This window comes from Malurus melanocephalus, unplaced genomic scaffold, assembly GCF_030028575.1.
Source record: "Malurus melanocephalus ecotype Western Australia unplaced genomic scaffold, MMel_1.1 scaffold_5, whole genome shotgun sequence".
Classification (NCBI taxonomy): Eukaryota; Metazoa; Chordata; class Aves; order Passeriformes; family Maluridae; genus Malurus; species Malurus melanocephalus.
The window spans coordinates 4,663,260-4,685,762 of NW_026623237.1; the positions used below are offsets into that span (position 1 = coordinate 4,663,260).

Here is a 22,503-nt window from a genome sequence, read left to right on the forward strand (position 1 = left end):
TGTGTGCATGTACACATATATATACATATTTTGTGATAAAAAAAATCCCTCTATTCGATAAAAATAGATTTCTAATTTGTTTGATATTGGAGGAAGAGACAGTGAATTTATATCTTGGTATGTATTTTAATTTCTAGGTCTTGGTGTCCAGACCGAACACTTTCCCAAGCCAGGAAATATATTGCAAGTTCCTTGCATGAGAAATATACAGAGCCAGTTATTTTGAATTTAAGAAAAACTTGGGAAGAAAGTGACATGCGAACGCCTCTCATCTGTTTCTTGTCTATGGGATCAGATCCAACTGACCAGATTGACTCCTTGTCTAGGAAACTTAATTTGGGTATGAAAGTAATTATTCATTGTCCTATGTTAAGACACAGAGGGGCAGTTGTAAGTAATTCCAGAAATATTATTTTCTGAGAAGAATTTCTTTAATTGTTTTGTACTACTGTTTGTTTCTGAACCATCTTCTTAGAGACGAAACAATATTTTAAATAGAAGATGGTATGCTAAGAACCATTCTGTGTGAAATTGGACTTTTTTTAATATAATAAGTGATGATAACTTTTTAAATCCCTATCTTGTAAAGCAATTMATCCTTTTTTAAAATTCTCTTATGGTGACAATAATGTTTCCTATTTTAACTCTTAACTGCACGTAATGTAAAAGTCAGTAATCTGCTTACAAGATTACTTTGTAACAAAAAAATAGCTACAAAATCTACATTTGTATGTTGTGGATTTTACTTCTACATTACGTAGAAGTTTTGAAAAAGTGTGAATACAAACTGAGTTGGGAGCAGATACACATATTCTTGACATTAGTCACATTAGTATGTGCATAAATGCAGTTTTATGTCTTTGCATTGTGTTTAAGTACCCTTAGAAAAAACTCTCTGTTCATATTTCAAACGTTCTGGTATTGTTAAAATTTGGCACAAATTCACATTCACAATCATTAGTCACAGTTTTTAACTTCTCTAAGTATTGTGTATGTGTATTTCAATGCTGTACAAAATGCTGGCATTTAGAAAATTTACACATAGTTGCATAATATGATGGTGAAGGGATTATGTTTTCATAAATATGTATTTTTGAATTGAATTAATTTAATTGTGCTGCTTTTTGTATCACTGGTTTTTGGACTGAATTGAAATTCTTACCTTTTCTCAATAATGTTAGCTCATTATTATATTGTCAAATATGTTACAGAATGTAGGACCATCTCTATGGGCCAAGGACAAGAGGTTCATGCACGCAAACTCATAGAAGTTTCAATGGAACAGGTGGGGAAAACCATTGCAATATAAATTGTTTGTTTTGGTGTTCTTTTACACCTCTTTAGCACGCAGTCTTTAATCTTTTGCATTTTCATCTTACTATCAGGCATATCTCAGGGTGAATATGTCTTTTTGAATACTTGAGTTTAAAAACATTCCCCTGTGGGATATGTAKGTGACAGTGGAGTCCCAGTCAATACTTCTGGCAGCAGTGCTACTGAGCTTTCCAAAAGCAGCACATTCCTTACTTATCACTATACTGTTAGCCAAGGGTAAATGAACATTGGGTCCTGGTCCTGTCCTGCAGATCCCACCTTTATATTGGAATTTTTTTTTCATTTATCCTCTCCCTTTTAAGAGATACCCTGGATGTTGCATAGCTACTGCTAGATAAAATGGTGAGGGCACAGGTAGCTTAAAATTGTGGATACAGAAGGATATGCTTGCTCCTAATACTGTTTCACATTTTCCTTACAACTCTACTGCTGACAGGACCTCTTGCTCACCAGTCTTGGCATCTCCTCTTCATTTTTTTAGTTGTCAATCTTTTGGCTTTGAGTCCCAAGTACATAATAAAATTTCTAAACAACACATACGAATTTTTCTTTAAATGTTGTAGTGTACTTTGTTATTGCAGATGATATTCTCCAACAGTAAATAGTAATTGAAACCTCAAATACAATATAAAAGTTACACTGCAAAGATGATACTTTCTGGTCAGCTGGACACTTCMAGGAGTTGTGGACAKTCTTGCAAAAGAAGACATACAACCATAGCTGCCTGCAAAGTCAAAATATGGACAGTCAGTCATATACCTGTAACTCCACTAATAGAGAGCAGAACATGAGTATTGGAATATAGATGTACACCACTTAAAAAGAGAAAAAAAGAATCTCTTTATAGCAAATGACAATTTCTATTATGTGCAAATACACACATACATCTCATCTTTTTTTATGTCTAGAATGGTCACTGTCAACTCCCAGTTGACTGGAATGGTGAAAACTGGAACATCCCTTCCTTTCTTTTGTGCTCTGATTTGAAGTACAAGGACACTCAAAGCAGCTCTCTAGCAGAGCTACTGGTAGCAATTGCTGAACCACATGCCTTAGTGTTACACACATTCTGTGAAGGGAAGAATATATGAATATCAGACTTAAGACTACAAAAYAGAATTAATGAATATATGACAAATATGTATTTGTACTTTTTGTACCTCTGGCTGAGAGCCTATAATATGATTAAAACAGCTGTGCTGTGTTACCAGAAGATAATTTTCAAAAACTGATTCATTTTAAAATGTACAAAGTGATTAAAGATCTGCCTCAAAAAAGTTGATCCCCATAAAAGAAAAAAAAAACAAACCTCCTTAATTTAATATTTTTTTAATATCCACCATTTCACCATAAATATTTAAATAATATTTTTTCACAAACAGTTACTGATTTCTTTTTAAATGAGCTAAAACAAAATWGCTTAAATGAAATTACAAGCTGTAATGAAATCCACTGTCCATCACTGTTTAGAACTGATTAAATAATGTCCCATTTTAATATCAGGCTTCTAATTCTTCAGGCTTCTAAAGTGATGCTGCAAAAGCTGATTGAATTTAAATTCATAWGCAGAAATTCAGAGAGACAATAATCCAGCTAGAGCTTTCATGCAATTTGAGAGATGAATAAGATCAAAATAAGTGGAGGTTGAATTTCATGTAAATGCCTTTATTGCAGATAAACTAATTGGAATATTACCACCTCTTTACACTTGCTTTAAATTGCGTTATTAACAAATCAGTTTTTAAAAATATATATTCCTTAAACTTCAGATGTTACTTTTCCACTCACATTCCTTWGCTTTGATGACATTATTGTTTATCACTGGTGTTTCTCTGAGAGAGAACAGGAACTACTTTTTGCCACTAGATAGCACTGATACTTTACTTACAATATTGAGTCTGGTTATGTTATTTTCATTGAGAACAAGAGCATGTGGAAATAAGTTTTGCACTAACTTAACCTATTTGCTTTGTCTGTGCCAATATCCTATAACATCAAATAATATATATTCAGGAAACAGAACAAAAGTGAAGAAAAATTATAAAGAAAACCAAATTTGAATTTTACATAGACAGTTTTCTTTAGCACTATGAATAACTTGTTCTAAATTTTATATGGTAATAGTCAATATTCTTATTTAGGGAGGCTGGGTATTACTTCAGAATTGTCACCTTGGACTGGATTTCATGGAGGAACTACTGGAGACAATTCTTACCGCTGAGATCCCGAATGACACATTCCGAGTTTGGATAACTACTGAACAACATCCTAAATTCTCAATCACACTGCTACAGGTTCGTTCAAACATTTAATTCATGTACTTCAAGAAAATTATCTGGATTAATCGTGCAAATGGAAGTGAAATAAAGGAGGAGGGAAAAGCCCCAAAACYGAAGAAAAAATTTGACTTGCCTTACAATGTAAATATCACTTCAAACAGGAAGGTTCCTTATCAGTGACTGGAAGTTCCTGATGATGCATTTTACATGTGTGAGTCCACACTAATTCTATTCACAGAAACACCTGAATAAAAAACATTGGGCTTTATTTGTATCCCTTTTTGCCCAACCAGATGCCTTGTGAACATATTAATACCCACAAATGCTCTTCCAGAGGAAGATTCCAGATTCCCCTATGACAAATAAAGTATAAATGGGACAGAACACACATGGGTAGCACATCTTGGAGAACACCATCTACCTGATTTCTCTGGATGAACTATAAATGGCTGTTCTATAGATCTCAAGGATCCATTTTTCATCAGGACCAGGAAAATTGCCTGGTCTTACAAAGTACACTTAAGCCCCTAATGGTAGTTCCCAGCACTCTCACAGTGGGTCATAATGCTACTTAATATCTACTCTAATAGCTGTATGTTGACAATTCTGTGTTCCCTTTTCTCTAAAAAACCGTGGAAGCCTCCTTAGTGGTTCTCATTCTCTCTGAATAAAAATAGACACCATACCTGACATCTAGGATGTGAAGGGGGGAAGGACTCCTTTCTTGAATGAGTCTGGAGACAACCTTCAATAAGAATTGTCTGYCACCATGGTCTGTGTAGAGAAAGGTAGCTGGACTTGTGGACTCTTAGATTCTCTCAACAGAAAATGMAATCATCCTGCATCTACGAGGGGTTTATTAATAGTGAGGTATATAAACATATGGTTTGCTAAAAGTGAGACAAGAGAAYTACAAGAGTTGCTAGATGGATCTGCGCTGCATCTATCTCAAATATTTCACATGCAATTTCCCACCCTATAATGTCACATTACCTGTTAAAATGTTAACATATTCAGGGACTCCAGAAAATGAATAACTGACAAATCAAGCCCCTTCTCAGAAGAAAAGAGAATAATTTGCTTTGCTTTTTTTAATATAGAATGTTCATCAAAAACTGAACAGGATGTCCTTTGAAATATGGAAACACTGATTTTCGAGTGTTCCTATTCAGTCCAGCAGTCACAGGAAGACAACACAGTGTGTCCATGGGCTGCCTGGCATTTACTGTCCTTTCTATGCTACCATGCTACCCAAGCCAGACATTACTGTTGGAGAAAAAGAACCCCTTTGTTTTTATTTGTAATTGTCTTGAGGAATAGAGATTCCGGTAAGGCAAGTCTGTGTCTGAGCAAATTCTTCCACGAGCATTATCTGGCCCTGGGATGCAATAGCCCGTAGGGATAAGTACAACACTCTGATGTGAAAAGCTGTGCTAGCTAGCATTTTTCCAAATAATTTGCAGGTATGGTTTGAAAATTAAAATTGTCTCGCCACTCTTCCCATTAGGACRTTTGCATGAAACTGATGGGCTGAATTCTAAGGGGCTGTGGCAATTTACTACCACAAATGTGATTTTAATGCCTGCTGACCAGAATGCTCAGGAATATTCTCTAGTGAATCCAATTTGCTGCTGTAGACAGCCACAGAGTCCAGAGTAGCCGCTGTGAACATAAAGATCTGATGGGAGAAGAAGTGAGATCTCTTTGTATTTACTGTGAAATACTGGGGACAGAAATACAGTGTCATTTTGTCATTTATACTGGATACTTCTCCTCCATCATTCACTCATTGAATTAGGGATATAAAATCATGAGACTTCTGGAAAGCATGCTGACTGCTTCCACATCATCGATGAAAAATTTTGGATCCACGGCCAAGTGTCAGTGATTGTTCTAACCAACATAAACTAAAGGTCTATGTTCAAAATCCTTCGTGGCCTAATCTAGTATGACTGGAGAAGAGAAGGTTTTGGGAAAGGCCTTATTGCAGCCTTTCGATACTTGAACTGGCCCCTAGGAAGGATGGGAACAGTATGGTCTGTTGCAATACAACAAGGTGCTCCGATTTTAAATGGAAGATTCTATTTAGATTAGATGTATGAAAAATGTTTTTGTACAATGRGCATGGTGAGGCAATGGAACAGGTTACCCAGGAAGGTGGTGAATGCTTCATCCCTGGAGACATTCAAGATCAAGTTGGACAGGGCTTGGAGCAACCCAATCTATTTGAAGATGTCACTGGTCATTGAGGGGGGTTGGACTAGATGGCCYTTAATAGSTCCTTTCCAACTCAAACTATTCTATGTATGATCTTATGTACTCCTTTTTTGCAGTTTAAGTGCATATCAATTTTATTTCTACAAGGCTTCAGCTRTTTACATTTTATTTATGACTAATAGTTGTGACATTTTCATATGTTGCTATTTTTGTTTCAGTAAACATATCCAATTCCTTTATCTTTTTCATATGGCAGATTGCTATAAAGTTCACAAATGAACCTCCACAAGGAATACGTGCTGGATTGAAAAGAACATTTTCTTCAATAAGCCAGGATATGTTAAATGTTAGCAACCTGCCKATGTGGAAACCTTTGCTTTACACTGTAGCTTTCCTGCATTCAACTGTTCAGGTATTTCCTAAAAGGTTTTGCAAAGGGTGTTATACAAAAAGCACATTCTGACATTTATTGTAGCATCGTACTGCAGGAGTAAAGCTTTAATTTCTGTAATTTATATTTCAAGATTCCTTATTCTCTCTCTTTTTTTTTGTTTTTTAGCTTTTAAACAATTTTCATATGATGGGCACATAGAATTTGTTTTTTCTCATTTAACTTCAGCTCATTCAGCTCATCAAATGTTAGTGATTGGGTGTAAGGGAAAAATTTCTTTCTGTAGTCAATAAAAACAAATAAGCACTCTGAAAGAGAAAACCAGCTTATTTTTCATAGCTGTCTTTCTGTAAGAGTGAATATTTTGCTAGAGATATATCACTCTTTCTGTCCATTGATTTTGAAGGCAATCCAGGTGACTTAGAGTAGCTGTCTACTTTCTAGAKGGCTAAAATTAAATAAAATTCTTATCTGTGTCAATGTGTTTTGTACATCAATTCCAATGTGAGAATGATGATATCTATACCTTGTACTTTAAAGATAAATAAATTTTTAGATCACAATCAATACAAACAATCTGAGCTCGCTGAATGCACCTTTTCATAAAGATCTCAGTCTGGTTATAAAACACTGTTTAATTCCTTTGCTCTACTAAGCAGCTCATATTTTCAGTGAGAGAAGGAAAATTTGTTGAGGTTCCCTATTAAGATTCAGTATTCTTCATTATTTTCCTTCTATCTTTCTAAACAATGCAAAAGTTGTTCTGTGTACTGCCTCAGGATTATAGTGTTCTTGTGGGACTAGAAAATCCATGCTTATTCAACCCATCAGTATTTTTAAAAATTGTTACAACTATTCATCCATTAAGAAATTTTATTTATGAAYTGCCAACCAACAAGTAGTATATATATTGTCTTTCCTTTAAACTGAACAATTCTTAATATTCTTTGGTGACAAGACCATTATGATAAATATAGCTTAAGAAGTAATTCAAAAAACTTGGCAGGAAATCATTACACCTTTCTGCAGGGTATTATTGGATAATGCTGTCTCATCTGCTTATAAGTAATATTTGATTTTGAAAAGTAAAAGGTGGAGTCTTTTTCAATTCTAGTTCTTTTAAAATATTTTAGCTAAGGTACATAAATATTACTTCAGGTGTCAAACACAGTCAGTCATTGCTGAGCTGGTAAARTAAACTTTTATAAATACGTTATTACTTAGTTAATTTTTGAATGTAATTTGTTCATTTGATAAATGAACAAATCCAGCAATTTAGTTCTTAACTTCTTGAATTGATTTGTTCTATGTTCTGAAAAATATCATAGAGCAATTTAACTGAGGTGGCTATAAGAAAGTTGTGAGAAATCTGACAGTGTTGGATGTTTGAAATGTTTGGGCTACAGAGATATCTCTCTTACTTTCATAGTTACTATTTTTCTCTTACAAGAACTGCTATCATTTTACTTGCAAATAAGTATGCAATAATAAATTTGAATAATGTCATTGCAGCAACCTTAAAGTTATGAATTTTGAAAAATGTACATTAAAACAATGAATTAATGTACAAAAATGTACATTAAAACAATGGATTGAAACCATAAGACAAAAGTGGCAACCTAGAAGCCTTTGGATAACAGCATAAATTTAGGAGTTTAAAAATTTGAAACTACCATTAGTAGACAGTGTATGTAAAAAGAAATGAAAAATTGTACAATCCTAAGTGACTTAATTACTTAATACAAAAATATCATCATCCATGCACACGTGAGGCATTGCAAACCGGTGACTGACAAATTGATTAGTAAAGCTAGTAAAAATGATTTTGTTGCTTTTTCTATAAATATTTATCCCTCACAGTGTAATTTAATATTAACTGTACTATTGATGTGTATGAGGCATGCAATAATTTCCTARGCTACCTTTCTTCTATAGTTCAATTCTTTACTCTACTCTTACTATTATAAATATTGAACTTTAATAAGAAAAAGAAATCRTAAGTTGTTTCATAAATRTATTTGRGTTTATTTTTTTTCCTAAGGAGCGACGCAAGTTTGGACCTTTGGGTTGGAATATTCCCTATGAATTTAACTCAGCAGACTTTACAGCCAGTATTCAGTTTATACAAAATCACCTAAAAAAAATTGACATCAAGAAGGTGAATACTAAAATCTCTATACAGTATATTGAAATGCTTTCTGTGGCGGCAGCAGCATTTTTTTCCCTCATAATACTATTTATCATACTTTACTCATTGCTATTCATCCAGTGCCATTTTTAATGATCAAAGCTTGAGATTCTCTGCAAGAAAATAAAGCTGAAATATTTTATGTGCWATCATGCTTGTAAAATTACACGGTTGTGAAGAAACTTTAAAATTGGATTTTTTTTTTCACTACAGTATCTAAAATTAATAAGCATGTATGTTGCCTGTTTTGGAAAGGGAGCTAAAATTTTTACTGAATTTAACATAGCCAATCAAACTCTATGGTGCCATTTGGTCTTCTGCTTAGCAGGGAATAGCACTTTGTGAAGCAGCACTGGATCAAGCAAGATGAGAAACAGGAAGAAAGGGTGGAGTGGGGAGGGTGCTTTGGGGAGAAAGAGGAGGAGCAATAGCARCTGTGAATGTTTTCAGGTCACAAAAAAAGGGATAATGAAACATATGACATATATTTTATATGTTTTATATATAAAATATATAATGAGATTTTAGTTCTAGAGAGCAAGGCACATGAGGAGTGGCTGAGGGAGCTGGGGTTTTTTAGCCTGGAGAAAAGGAGGCTTTAGGAATACCTGACCGCCCTCTACAGCTCCCTGAGAGGAGGCTGTAGCAAGGTGTGGGTTGGCCTCTTCTCCCAGGMAACCAGATGATATTGAAATTTCAGTCTGGATACCTTTTTTTTACATATTATAACTGCAGTCTTTCATTTCCTTTCCTTGCATCCAGGGGATATCGTGGAACACAGTACGCTACATGATTGGAGAAGTGCAGTATGGAGGCCGAGTCACAGATGACTATGATAAGCGTCTTCTTAATTGYTTTGCAAGGGTAGGAGACTTTGGAAGTCCCGTCATTTGTCATTTTTATTGGCAGCTGCAATACAGAAATCAGAAGGCCCTTCTTTCTGCTGAATATGCACTTCACCAGTTTATAAAGCTTTTCAAAGTAAAATKAATTTTTCAAAACATCATTCTTAGGCAGTGAGGTTCTTTCCCTTGGCTCCTGTTTGGTGAGAAACAGAAGCTTAAAAATACTTCACTGAAAGTGAAACTTAGTAGACGTAATTCTTAATGATTTACTGTTGTATTAAAGTAAAAATAGCTGAAACAAGAATCCTAATCCTCCAAGAGTAAAAATGAGATTAGAAAGCCCTCTAAGCAGCAAAATAATTGTTGGTTTTCTTTTTTTGCCCACGGATTTTTCACAGGTATGGTTTAATGAAAACATGTTTGAGAGCTCTTTCTGCTTCTATACTGGATATCAAATTCCAGTGTGCAAAACCCTGGAACAGTACTTTGATTACATCCAGTTACTCCCTGCCATGGACACCCCAGAGGTGTTTGGTCTCCATCCTAATGCTGATATTACGTAAGTAGGTCTCAACATATTGAAAMTGAAGAAYCTTTCTTTTAGTATTTGGAAACAAAKCCCTATCAAATGTTTAAGTAAAGTGTATTTTTCTTAGCAAACCTAGGATTCATGTGATTTTCAATGTTGAAGTAGAACACTTTCTGTGCACGTACATTGTTATGAATGCAGTATCTTCAGCTACATTTTACATGTCCTTTTAATGCAGTTGGAACTCTTATTACTTATTCCTCATGATTTTACTTCTTTTAATTGAAAGAATTATYAAAATTTTATAGGAACATGTGATAGGTGGTTCTACACAGTTCAGCTAGAGAAAGTTTCTAGTATTTGTCTTCTGTTTCAAGCAGTATATTTTTCTCTGTGCACACTTGTTAAATGATTCTCTGGATTGTCATTGTMATTTGGTTTACAAGCATGCCTTTGGATGCAACTACAAACTTATGTTTCTATCAGTCCTGCCATTTCCATTATTTAAAAGAGGATTTTCAACTGCACCAAGTACTAGCTCCACTTAAAATTTTATCTTTTACACAATTCACTCTTTCATTCCAAATAATCTGTGTAACAGCTTGGCCATAATTTCCTTCTAATATTRTATGCCCTGTGAAAGGATATGAATATCATATTTCTTTCACTGGAGTTCTTAATAATTCTACCATGAATTATTGCATTTTCATATGTCCACATTCCACATTCATTGTTTCTTAACATAGCTATTTTTCTACTTTTAAATAAAATAAATGTTATTTAAATGCACAGCTGCTATGAAAACCTTCTGCCATTTTTGGATGAAACAATTATTTCTCACAATTTTTCAGTCTCAAGGTTGAGAGGGTGATGCCGTATCGAAGACTGTACTCTAAGCACACAGTGAGAACAGCACAGTTTTATTGTMAACCCTGCCTGGCACATACCACTGTTAATATATGCATGTGAAGAAAAGAATCTAAGAGTAGATTCTGTTTCAAGTCATTCTCTGATACTTGCAAGACCTCCCTTCCAGAAATTATTAAAGAAGAGCCAAGATTTAGCAGAGAACTAAACAGTCTTGAAGAGAGACATGCTTTAGATCCAAAATTAGGCTTGTAGGACAGCAAATTTATAGGAGGAAACTTGAGACTAACACTGTTGGGGGAGCTTTAGCAAGTAGGAACAGCTCTTCAGTTTTTCTCTTTCATGCTCCATTTTTCTTCCACGTGGTTCTTCAGCATATTACTGCTATTACTGCTATTTTAGACATTTTTTTTTTCTCAGTAGACTTTGTAAGTATTGTTTTAGACTTCGGGGAAAATGTTCAGCTTCATGCTTTTTTTCATGTCTTATCATAGTCTCTTATAGGCATCTGTGCACAGGAACTGTGTCTGAATTCTGTCTTTGACACACAGACCAAATGGATTAGCAGCCATACAGTATAAAATGTTCAATTCATATTCTCCTTTTAATATTTTATCAAGTCATCTCAGAGTATGCAGAAGGCTAACTGCCAGAATTGGAACCACGAGAAAGTCAGGACACTCTCTGTGTTACAATTGCTGAGGACAAGAAAAAGCTTCCCTCTCACTAATTTACTGTGACRTTTTTACAGTTCAGCCAAAAGCTCAGTCCATTGGTTCCACTTGTAAGGCTTCACTGAATGTCAATGCTTTCATTTAGGGTTAAAACCTGAAGTCATTGAGAATGATTTTAACTCACTATATGATTCACAGTCTCTGCAAAAGTCACATAGTTAACAGGTACCTGAGCAGGAAAGGAATATTCTGACAATCTTCTGCCAAAACCCCTTCCCAATTGGTTCCCTACTGAAAGCTTAAATGTAGCTGAATTTTTGTTAAACTGTTAAAGGCTGGTGAATACATTGAACATCATGCTGCAATAGATATTGCTCTTTTCCACACAAAGCTGAGGCAATATTTCTGTCAAATTAATTTTTTCTTAGTTTTAACTTCCAGTACAGAAAATTCCTGATACTGCAGACTCCAGCTATCAAACAATGATAAGGTGTTACATCCAAACTCTTGAGAAAATCCTCTTAGTAATGTATGTTGAAATAAATCAAAATCCATAGAGAATTAGTTCTTTTTTTTCTTCTTATGACACAATTCACTTTACAATACTGCTTCAGGGRAAAGCAATATATAAATAGGTATTGAGTCCTTTATCTTACATAATTTTAGGCAACACTGACACCATAAATGAGATTCATTTAAGGTTGCTGCAACTTCCTTTATGGTTAGTCAAGACTTCCTTAACTGTAATAGAGAAAAATAGATCCTTGTCAAGTGCAATTTCTCTGATCACAAAGCAGACATCTAAAATGCATGAGCTGAATTGGGCAATCTAGACAAAATGCTGTTATACAGACATATACACAGACATCTACATGTGATGAGGGTCAACCCATCACATGCAACTTATTTTCTTCTCAGGAATGTGGTTCTTCCTCTACAAACTTCTGCCTTCTCTTTATCATTATTGTTTGCATCTACACTTCAGCATTGGGTTTGCAATCTATAGGGAAGTCAGATTTTACAAAGCCCGGAAAAATTTTGTTTCAGAATGGTTTTTATGTTGAATGTGTCCCAGTGGTATGTGAATGAATTTTTTTTATTTTAATCTCACTTCCACACTGGAAAGTTCTTTTTAATTATGTAAAGATCAGGATACATCTTGCTGTCTTTTCTATTTTTATTTACAAAAAAAGACTTCTTTAAACAGTAATTGTTATTTGTACAAGATTATCATAATTTCTCCTCTCCAGAAGATTTCTAGCTTGTGTCATTGAAGAAAAGAATATGACTAACCTTTGGTTCTGTTCCCTAAAGCTGTTTCTCCTTTTCCCCAAAGTTTGCATATTGCCTTATTTTTTAAATTCTTTCTATTTTTGTTTAATTTTAGAAAGACCATTTCTTAAAATTCCATCATATATTATAATTTAATTGGTGTAATAATCAGGGGACCTATACCTTCTACATAAAATAGCATGACAGCAGCATTGGAAGAATGGTGCTTACAGTGTGAAGAAGAAGGTTCTCTTACCACTACTGTTAAATCAGTAAGACACAAAGCAAAGGTTACAACCACCAGTATGTYATCCAAATTACCCATGAAGCCATGAGTCCAAGAGAAATTTTATGTTCATATGTGTTGAATAATATTTTCTTCTTTTAATGGGGCCATAAATTGAAAAAACCTTGAGTCTTGAGTCTAAAGTAAAGGGTTACTAAAAATCATGAAAGCCCCCACCATTTCTACTTTTAGAAGCAGAAATTATATCCTCTGAGGAGCAAATTCCCAATAGTAATTATTCTATTTTTCTGATTTATAGTCTATATAATTGCATTCACCAAAAAATTTTGTTGAAATATTGCAGTATTTAGCTTTTCTAGTATTATGATACTATCTACGAACATCTTTAGATGCTTTAGGARTCCACACATTCTATCCTTAGTTTCATATATTATATAATTATATATGACAAAGTAATAGATGGAGATGCGTGTCATGTGGAAGTTGAAAAGTAAAATTGACATGCAAAACTATGCTTTGAATCTGTATAAATGTATGTCCTACATCACTCATGGTGTATGTTCCTTGTAGTTGATTCTATAAAGTAAAAGTAGGCACTGATGATACTTTGGTACTTCAGGCTTTATTATTTCCTCTCRTAGCTCTATGTCACTGTATAGCACTGTAACAAAAACACTTCTATAATTCTTCTTGTGTTGAAGGACTGATGTGGTCTACTATCTTTCATTATCCAATGCCACAMAAATTTAATTCATATTTTTGAATTGACTCAGAACAAAAACTTACATTAGACCTGCCCATGCTTCACTGTGGAACAGAATTTTTAAGCTGCAGTGCTGTAAATCTAGCAACCCTTTTCATTAATCTTGAAATACCTCAAAGCAGAATGAATTTACTAATTAATAAGGGGACAGCTTGCAGTTACACCTCCACCTTTTCCTCCTTCTGCATTACACTTTTCAGAAAAAATTAAATGAGGGAAATATTCTTCCTCACTACAAAACTTTTGTTGCTTCTTCCCAACAAACAGCTCTTTAGAAGGTCTAATCAGGAATATGCCATGTCCTTCCCTTTCCTCAGAATCTCTAGTATGATAGTTTTACTGCCACCTCACAATCTCAGCTTGCAGACCTCCTTCTTATCTCTGAATCAGAAACACAGCAAGTGTATACCAGGGAAGAGAGAAGTTCATATTCTTTAAAACCATGGTAAACCAAATGTTGTTCACAATCAGTGTGTTAAGATTGGTGCAGGATGCGAAGGAAAACAGTTTTGTGTGACTTTTGATTGGATTTTTTGTGTGAGATTTGATTTCACTGTTCTTTGTGTGCTCTACAAAGTTACCATTAACTTCATTAAAAACTCCTRTGTAACTTATATTTCTTATCCTCTCAGATACCAAAAAAATACATCGGCTGATGTTCTAGATACTATTACCAATATTCAGCCTAAAGAAAGTGGTGGAGGAACTGGAGAAACTCGTGAAGCAGTCGTTTATCGTTCAGCTGAAGACATGCTAGAGAAACTTCCTCCTGATTACGTACCTCATGAGGTAAGCTAATATTAGTCTTGTCTTATTGTTCTCCCTGTTGAGTTTTCACATTACACTTTCCAAAAAATAAGCACTGAACTGTATGAAAGATCATATAGCTAGGAGCAGATTSAAGTAAGAAGCCAACAACATTATTGCTACCAGCATGAATTGATATGAATTTTTTTTATTTAAAATCAAGACATCTAACAACTGGTCACAGAGAGATCTCATGGAGACTATTCTTGGACTTCCAAAGCTACTTGTGAAAATAGAAAAAATCAGTCTTGACATTTTGTGATAGCAGTCTCCTGGGTCTTCTGGGCCAAGTCCTGTTCTAGCAAAATCATGAATAATTGGGTAGTATCAGACAAAAAAAAGAAACACTACAACAGTTTTAAGGGGATGTTATTTGAATAATATACAAATCTAATATTTACTGTTTTGAACACATGGAAAGTTAAGATGTTGTATACTACAACAGCATTTAATCAACTTAGAGKTAACTAAATTCCTTCTGTGCTTTTACATTTTAGGTAAAGGCTCGTTTAGTTAAAATGGGAGCACTTAATTCCATGAATATTTTCCTTCGTCAAGAAATTGACCGCATGCAGAGGGTGATCACCATTGTCCGCACCAGTCTGATTGATCTGAAATTGGCCATAGATGGAACTATTGTTATGAGTGAGGCAAGTAACGTATATTTACTACATATGAAATATTGCACTTTAAACTATTAAATTGATTGATTTACTTTGAATATGATTTGATTCCTTCAGAATTTAAGAGATGCACTTGATAACATGTATGATGCTCGAATCCCTCAAGTATGGAAAAGAGTATCTTGGGAGTCTTCCACACTTGGCTTCTGGTTTACTGAACTTTTGGATAGAAATGCTCAATTATTTGCATGGATATTTCAAGGAAGACCAAGGGTATTTTGGATCACTGGATTCTTTAATCCRCAAGGTAAGGTTACTGAAAAGACCTGAGCAGTAATGTATTGAATTAAATAATAATTTAATGATTATACTGCCAGAATATGTCACAGAAGCCAAGATGATAAATGTGTTCAATGTGCACTCACAGTCCAGAAAGCCAAACCTGTACCTGGCTGCATCGAATGTAGGGTGGTCAGCAGGACAAGAGAGGTGATTTTGCCCCCTCTGCTCTGGTGGAACCCCACCTGGAGTGCTGCATCCAGTTCTGGAGCCACACTCATGGTGGTGCAAAAGAAGATAATGGACCACATTCTTTTGACAAAAGAAAACATCTAGCCTAACAGCCAACACACCTGAGACACAGATGGTCTTGAACTTTAGAATTGCTTCAAGGTCCGTGTTCAAAAAAAAAGTAATCCTGCAGCTAGAGAGAGGTTTGCTAAGTGCAAAATGTGGGCTGTGGGTAGGGGTGAGGTGCATATGTTTGTAATACTACKCTCTATTTGTAATACTGCTCACCAGGAAATTCACTATTAAGTATGGTGTTCTCTGTGTTAACTACTCTTTCCTTGTCTCAATCTCTATGGCAACTCCAAGTAGTTCACCTAGTAGCATATCAAGCAGGTATCAATTTTTTGATGACTTCATTGCTATCTTCTGACATACTTACATGGAAATAACCAGGTATTTGCAACTAGTGTTTCTATTTTTGTAGCTTTTTCCTYTATAATTCAGTCAAACCTCTTAGCTGCTCAATCATCTGTGCTTAAACTATTCAGCCCTTTGCATTTCAAACCTTTTTTATTTCAAACCTCTGTAACATCTGTTCAAAACAGTACTCAAAAAATCACCTAACTTGCTGCTCAGTTACATCATCCTCTACCTTYATTTCTGTCTAGGACTCCCTTTTTCCCTAACAAAAAATACATTTTTCATTCTTCATAGGTGCTGCATTGACTAGAATCCCTACACTCATATATGTTATTTAATTATCATATTCAGACACGTATTTTCTGTTTTCCATCAATGAAATTCATTCTACTTATTTAATTTAAAATGCTTCCACCTTTTATCTAGGTGGAACATAGATAAATATCAGCTCACACAATGGATAACTTGCCTTGAAATTTTGAAAGACACCTCTATCATGGATCCWGTAGTTTATTGCTTAATGATTGTTTGTAAGTCAGTGTCCTGAACAAATATTTCTTAACAGACTAATTTAATATGAAAAAAAAAGTACATGCCATTTAAAAATATTTTTCTCCATGTAATGGATACAATGCCACTTTTGTCATTTGTTCCTATTTTGGTCCCAAAGCAAAGTTTGCTATCAGCAAAGTCTGCTGTTAGTCAGGATGCTCATTTTCAATAGAACTGCAATTATCTGTCTGTAAGTTCAGTGCAGAATGCTGCTAATAACTGAGCAAGATTTTATCATGTGAGATAAATACTAAATGTGTGACCTAATTTCTCAAGGATTCCTGACAGCAATGAAACAAGAAGCCACTCGAGCACATAAAGACTGGGCTTTAGATAAAGTTGCAGTACATAATGAAGTGCTAAAGCTAAACAGAGAAGAAATCACATCATCACCTTCTGTATGTATAGCATGCAAAGAAGTTTCAGTATTAATTTTGGCATTTATTTTATATTATATATCATTGAGTTATTTTGGATTGATAGAGGAAAAAATTACTAATGTCTTCACCTTAATGTTTTTGCTCAGTATGGAAGACAAATACTAAGTATGAAGATTTTAATTTTTCAAGTTAATTTAATCAAAACAAACAATTTCATTTTGCCACCTGTTTATTTTTAGAATTTATAGTAAACTTAAGATGAAACTTTGTAATGTATTGACTTTACTAAACAACTTTTCTTGCCATCCATTTCAGTAGAATTATCTTCTGAAAAAGGATTATATTAAAGTTTAAAATTAAATAATTTTCAGAGATTCAATGTCAGATTTTTTTACTATAAAACATACATTCCTCTTTTAAGAGTTTAAGATAATTATGAATGCTTTATATGTTGTGATGTATCTGCTTTCCCTTCACACAGGAAGGAGTATATATCTACGGGCTCTACCTGGAAGGTGCAGGCTGGGACAAACGAAGAAGCATACTTGTTGAGTCTTCACCAAAGATTCTCTTTGTCCAGCTRCCTGTGCTCCATATGTATGCTGTTGATTCAAGCAGACCTAGGGATTCCAAACTCTATGTTTGTCCTCTTTACAAAAAGCCCAAGAGGACAGATTTGAACTTTATTACAGAGATCTATTTGAAGACAGCAAAGTCTCCAGACCACTGGATTCTTAGAGGAGTGGCTCTTCTGTGTGACATCAAGTAAGCTGCTTTTCCTACTATGGCAGAAGGGAAATGTATGGCACATGTAGCGAATTACATGTGTAATTCTTCCACYGCTCATTATTTAGTGGCTACTCGTTACACTTGAAATTGCATTTCAGCCTTGGCTTAATGATTTTTTTTTTCTCTGCTTTCAGTAAATTCAGTTTGCCTTGGCTGTTTGTTGGTAGTTCTAAAGTAAAGCTTTCCAAACAAGTTCACTGCTTGTAGTCTTAGAAGTTTGCATTGTATTACTTTAAAATGAATCTTTGCTTTAATAGTGCAATTAATGTCAAATAAAATGTTATTAAACCTTAAAAAAGGAAAAACTTTGCTTTTTCACATTCTTTCACATGTACAACTTTTAGCTTGTTTCAGTAATACATTATGACAACAGAAGAAATTTATAGTCTCCTAGATACAGGTTTAAATTCCTAGATTCTGCATGATAAACATATTATTTTGAGTCTGCAGGAAACTGTAGAATAGAAAAATACGTTTCATCCATATTTTTTGCTTGGGCTTTCTCAGAGCTCAGTTGCTCTTGTTAAACTATCTAGATTAAGCAAAACTACACCAGGAATGTTTATCTGGAATATCTGACAGAGACCAGTATGTTCTCTGTTCAGTTTAGTTGTGTTGGAACAGAAGTAGAACAGTTCCAACTACTTAATATGGATTTTTTTTTTAATCAGTAAAAGATTATTTACAAGGACAATTATTTTGTTTGCATTTCATTTTAGCTCTAAAGTACAGATTGCAATCCCTGAAATTACTATCACAGCATTATTCTGCGATGATACCCATGAATATCCTAACCATGAGTTTTCCAAACATAACTAGTATTAAACTAATTCTATTCATGTAATGCTAAACAAGATATGCAGTCTAAACTGCCTCTTTAATAATCTGCATAAAGTTTCTTCCTTCAGATGCCTTTAGTTGGCAACAGTTCTTCACTTACACCCCATGACTGGACCATGTTCTTCCTTTTGCCATTGAAGTGTTCAAAAGCATCTACTGTGGCAAGTGCACAAAGTCCTGGACATCTACTGGGGTGATAAAAAGCCCTTCCTTGAGACAGAGTCCTATGGCTCTCTGTTGGAGGTCACCATTGCAGGAAATAACAACACATAGACACTAACATGAGCAGAGTAACAAAAAGTAAGATCGCCAAATGCAATTAAGTAAAAATGTTTCTCTCTTCTCTATAGATTTACTTACATTCAAAWACAAGAAATCAGCTGGTGTTGGATAATTATACAATTTCTCTGTATTTTTAATAGAACAGAACTACATCAGCAAAAAAGTAAAAAAAAAAAAATCTGCCTTTGCAAATGCAAGAGATTTTTCTCCAAGTAATCACAATATTGATGATAGAACTTGTGGTGGGTAGMCAAGCAGCTAAGCACCCAGTTGCTTGCCCTGCTCTGCCCAAGCAGAATGGGGCAAAGAATTGCAAGATTAGAAGCTGAAAACCTGGGGGTCAAGATGAAGACAGTTTAATAAGTGAAGCAAAGCTGCACACACAAGCAAATTGAATTCAGGAATTTAKTTACTGCTTCCCACTGGCAGGCAGATGTTTAGCCACTTTCTGGGAAGAGCCTCAGTACATATAATTATTACTTGGTAAGACAGATTCAACAACAACAAATGTCCCCCATCCTATTTYTTTCCTCAAGTCTTTGGTGCTGAGCACAACATCATATTGTATGGAATATCCCTTTGGATAGTTTGGGTCAGTTGCCCTGGCTTTATCTTCTCCCATGTTCTTGCCCACATTCAGTCTACTCACTGCAGAGGCAGAGGGGACAAAAAGTTAATATCCAAAAACCAGCACAAAACCTGTAATTTCTAAAGGGTTTTCTCCTGATCTAGTCTTTTGGCTGAATTACAATGGAGAAACAATGCGTAACCTTGAATGTCTCCACAGGTGGAAGATGTGCGCTGACACATTTACAAGTGAAAATCTATACAAGAAAATAGCAGGGAAAGTGCAAATTAATGTGCTGAATTACACAACTTACACTAAAGATGATTTTATTCTCCATCCAGTATAATACAAGAACAGAGATGAATAGCATATTGTTATCTCAGCTGTATCACATATTGCCTCAGATTCTTGAGAGCTTCTCTTTCTTCTGTTTGCCAGAGTMCAATCCTTATTCCCCATCCTCTCTGTGGCTGTCTAGGGGTTTGTTGMATTCTCTTTCCTCAATATCATGCATTAGTTCACTACTTTCAGGTTACAKTGAATGTTAATTTTCATATAGATTTCCAGTTAATTTATGGAACTAATCTAAGTTTTGTGACAACAGCAATCTACTGTGTATTCAGAAGGCTCTTTTTAATGTCTGCATGCTTTAAAAATATTTATGAAGTGTTTTTATGTCCTGGTCATATGTGGAATAGTCTAAATTTGTTTACAACCAGCTCTTCAAACATCTAAAGAGATGCAGTTAATTATTTGAACCACAAGTCATTCCTCCCAGCTGTCACAATCCATAGCAATTTAAGATCTCAATTCAAGACTTTTCACTCCCAGGAATCCTCCATACCTTCAGGATATGGTAATAAGCATTCAAATTCCTAAATTAACTCTAACACMGTTTGTTGGGTTTTTTAAAGTAATTAACAAAGTTACTCTCTGAAATTTTTAATGCTTATTTGCCATTCAAGCTGCTGCTGTCCAAGTTGTGAGACAGTATTGTGGTGYGTGAACTGACAAAGAAAGGAATACCATGACAGCAAAACACTAATATTTAACAGATGATAAAAAAAAGAGAAGTACTTGAAATATGACATTTAACTAGTCTCTAGGAGAGAAGACCTGACTCATGAAGATGTTTGAGAATGTAAAAAAGAACATGTCCAGCATTAACTTAGATGGTGCATCCACGGTGTGTATTCTTATTTCCTCCCTTGGTGGAATTGTTACCCAGAAGAATTTTCCTGCCCATTTACTCTGAATTTTGGAGGTAAACCAAGCCAGTGAGACAGGCTTCTATTTTCTTCCTGCTGCTTTAGAGCAGACTCCTTAATTGGGAGTCATTGATCCGCTGGTATGTCAAGATACTTTTCACAGAACTTTTTCGTCTTAGGTGATGTTTCATGAGAAGTCTGCAGCTTGGCTGTGTGATGAGGTTTTATGTGACAATGGCTAAGAATTAATAAAAACTATGGAAAAGAGCTTGYAAATGGCAGGAAGGGGAGGATTTGTTTTCTGGTCAGGTTTCTAAATCTCACAGAACCACTGACTGGAATGAGCTTGTTCCAAGAAAGTAACATTTCAGCAAAGTTTTCACTTGGGTGGAATAATTTTCTTCATCTATACCCTCTGTTTCTGCCTCTAGATTCTGGTCAGTTGTAGCTAAAATGTGTTCAGTATATTCATACTTTATAGAAAGACCTACTGTTTTCTTATTCAATAACCTCATTCATTGACTATGCCTATTCTTAATATTTAAACTAATTCATTATTTTTGACAGTCTGGAAGAACATCTGGCAGCAGTATGTAAGTACATTCCTGTTGACACAAATACTCAAAATCAAATGTATGGAATGTGCAAGCTGAGGTTTAAGTATATTGATGTTTCTGCTAATTTTTCAATATTTGAGTGTAACTGCATTGCTATGACAAGTCTCTCAGATTTCTTCAGAAGCCACTGCTATTATTAATACTCCTATTCTTCACTAATACTACAGCAAACATTGTAGGAGTTGGTACCTGCATCTGCACCACACAAGCAGGGTATTTCTGAGGTAAGTCTAGTTTTATAAAAGCCAAAAACTCATGTCTTTTCTGGTGATTAACACTGCCTTCAGAGCACTAAGAACCATGCATACATTAACCCTTAGAAATTCAGGAAGACTATTYTTTAACTTAGCAATGATCCATGACAAAGGTCAAATCCAGAAACAGACTTTGAAACAAGAAATACCGTGTGATTCTAATATAGCAGATATTAGGATAGGGAAATAAGGCACTGCTAACATGTCTGACTTATTTCTAGGCCMCTTTATTTCCATCATAATTTCTCTTTTTTTTCCTTATATTTATATGCTGATAAAATCATTGGGGACACCTGAATAGTCTCTGACTTACTGTGTTGAATATTTAATAAAGGAATGACTCACCCAAGGTTTTAGTTAGACGAAAAGGAATTCAGGAATATCCAGGAATACAAGACCCAATTTAGCCAATTTCCATTATCTTCCCATTCTCAGATATCAAAAAGGATTAATGGTTGCATTCTGACAGTTAAAAAGTTAATTTTTTTAGGACTTTAATTCTTATCTTGCTGTTAGATCTTAAAATTTGCCTTGTATTTTTCTATGGTTTTTTATGAAGCAAGATACTGTTTGTTCACACCATTCCTGTGAGGTTTAGTCTTTATCAAAATTATTTTATTGTTTTTCATAAATACTGAGATCTCATCCAAAAKTCATCCTTCATATCAGTGCCAACATTTACTTTAATTAACATACAGTTATCAGTATTTTCCTCCTAAGTCCCATTCGGCTCCAGGGAGATGTGATTCTGCTTTCTGGATATTAGGAAAATGCTACCTTTTATTATTTTCAGGACAAAATATCATGCCTAAAGTCAAAGAATTTCCTCTCTCACTCCTTGCCTTTACCCTAGCCCTGTCCGCACTCCTGGACTTTCCTTGTGGATCTGCAGCTTCAAATATCTTACAATACCAACAGACTGACTCCTTCAATTCACCTTACGCTTCATTTTCCCAGGCAAACATGGCAGGATGTCTTATCAGGTGAAGTGTCTGCAGCTTCCTGCATAGATTCACTCCTCAGTTGTTCCTCCTACCAGTGTTTAT

The 22,503-nt window shown here is 34.8% G+C and overlaps 1 protein-coding gene across 1 annotated transcript in view; it reads left to right on the forward strand.

Moving 5' to 3' along the window:
• DNAH8 (dynein axonemal heavy chain 8) overlaps positions 1 to 17,702 on the forward strand; it is a 114,262-nt gene extending 96,560 nt beyond the window's left edge. The window contains exons 81-92 of the mRNA XM_057369934.1: positions 138 to 340; positions 1,212 to 1,285; positions 3,477 to 3,629; positions 6,088 to 6,243; positions 8,264 to 8,380; positions 9,173 to 9,274; positions 9,654 to 9,814; positions 14,240 to 14,396; positions 14,912 to 15,064; positions 15,155 to 15,344; positions 16,796 to 16,917; positions 17,381 to 17,702. Coding sequence (XP_057225917.1) covers positions 138 to 340; positions 1,212 to 1,285; positions 3,477 to 3,629; positions 6,088 to 6,243; positions 8,264 to 8,380; positions 9,173 to 9,274; positions 9,654 to 9,814; positions 14,240 to 14,396; positions 14,912 to 15,064; positions 15,155 to 15,344; positions 16,796 to 16,917; positions 17,381 to 17,668 — 1,876 coding nt within the window. The 3' untranslated portion in view covers positions 17,669 to 17,702. The remainder of the gene's footprint in view (positions 1 to 137; positions 341 to 1,211; positions 1,286 to 3,476; positions 3,630 to 6,087; positions 6,244 to 8,263; positions 8,381 to 9,172; positions 9,275 to 9,653; positions 9,815 to 14,239; positions 14,397 to 14,911; positions 15,065 to 15,154; positions 15,345 to 16,795; positions 16,918 to 17,380) is intronic.
• Positions 17,703 to 22,503: the final 4,801 nt, after the last annotated feature.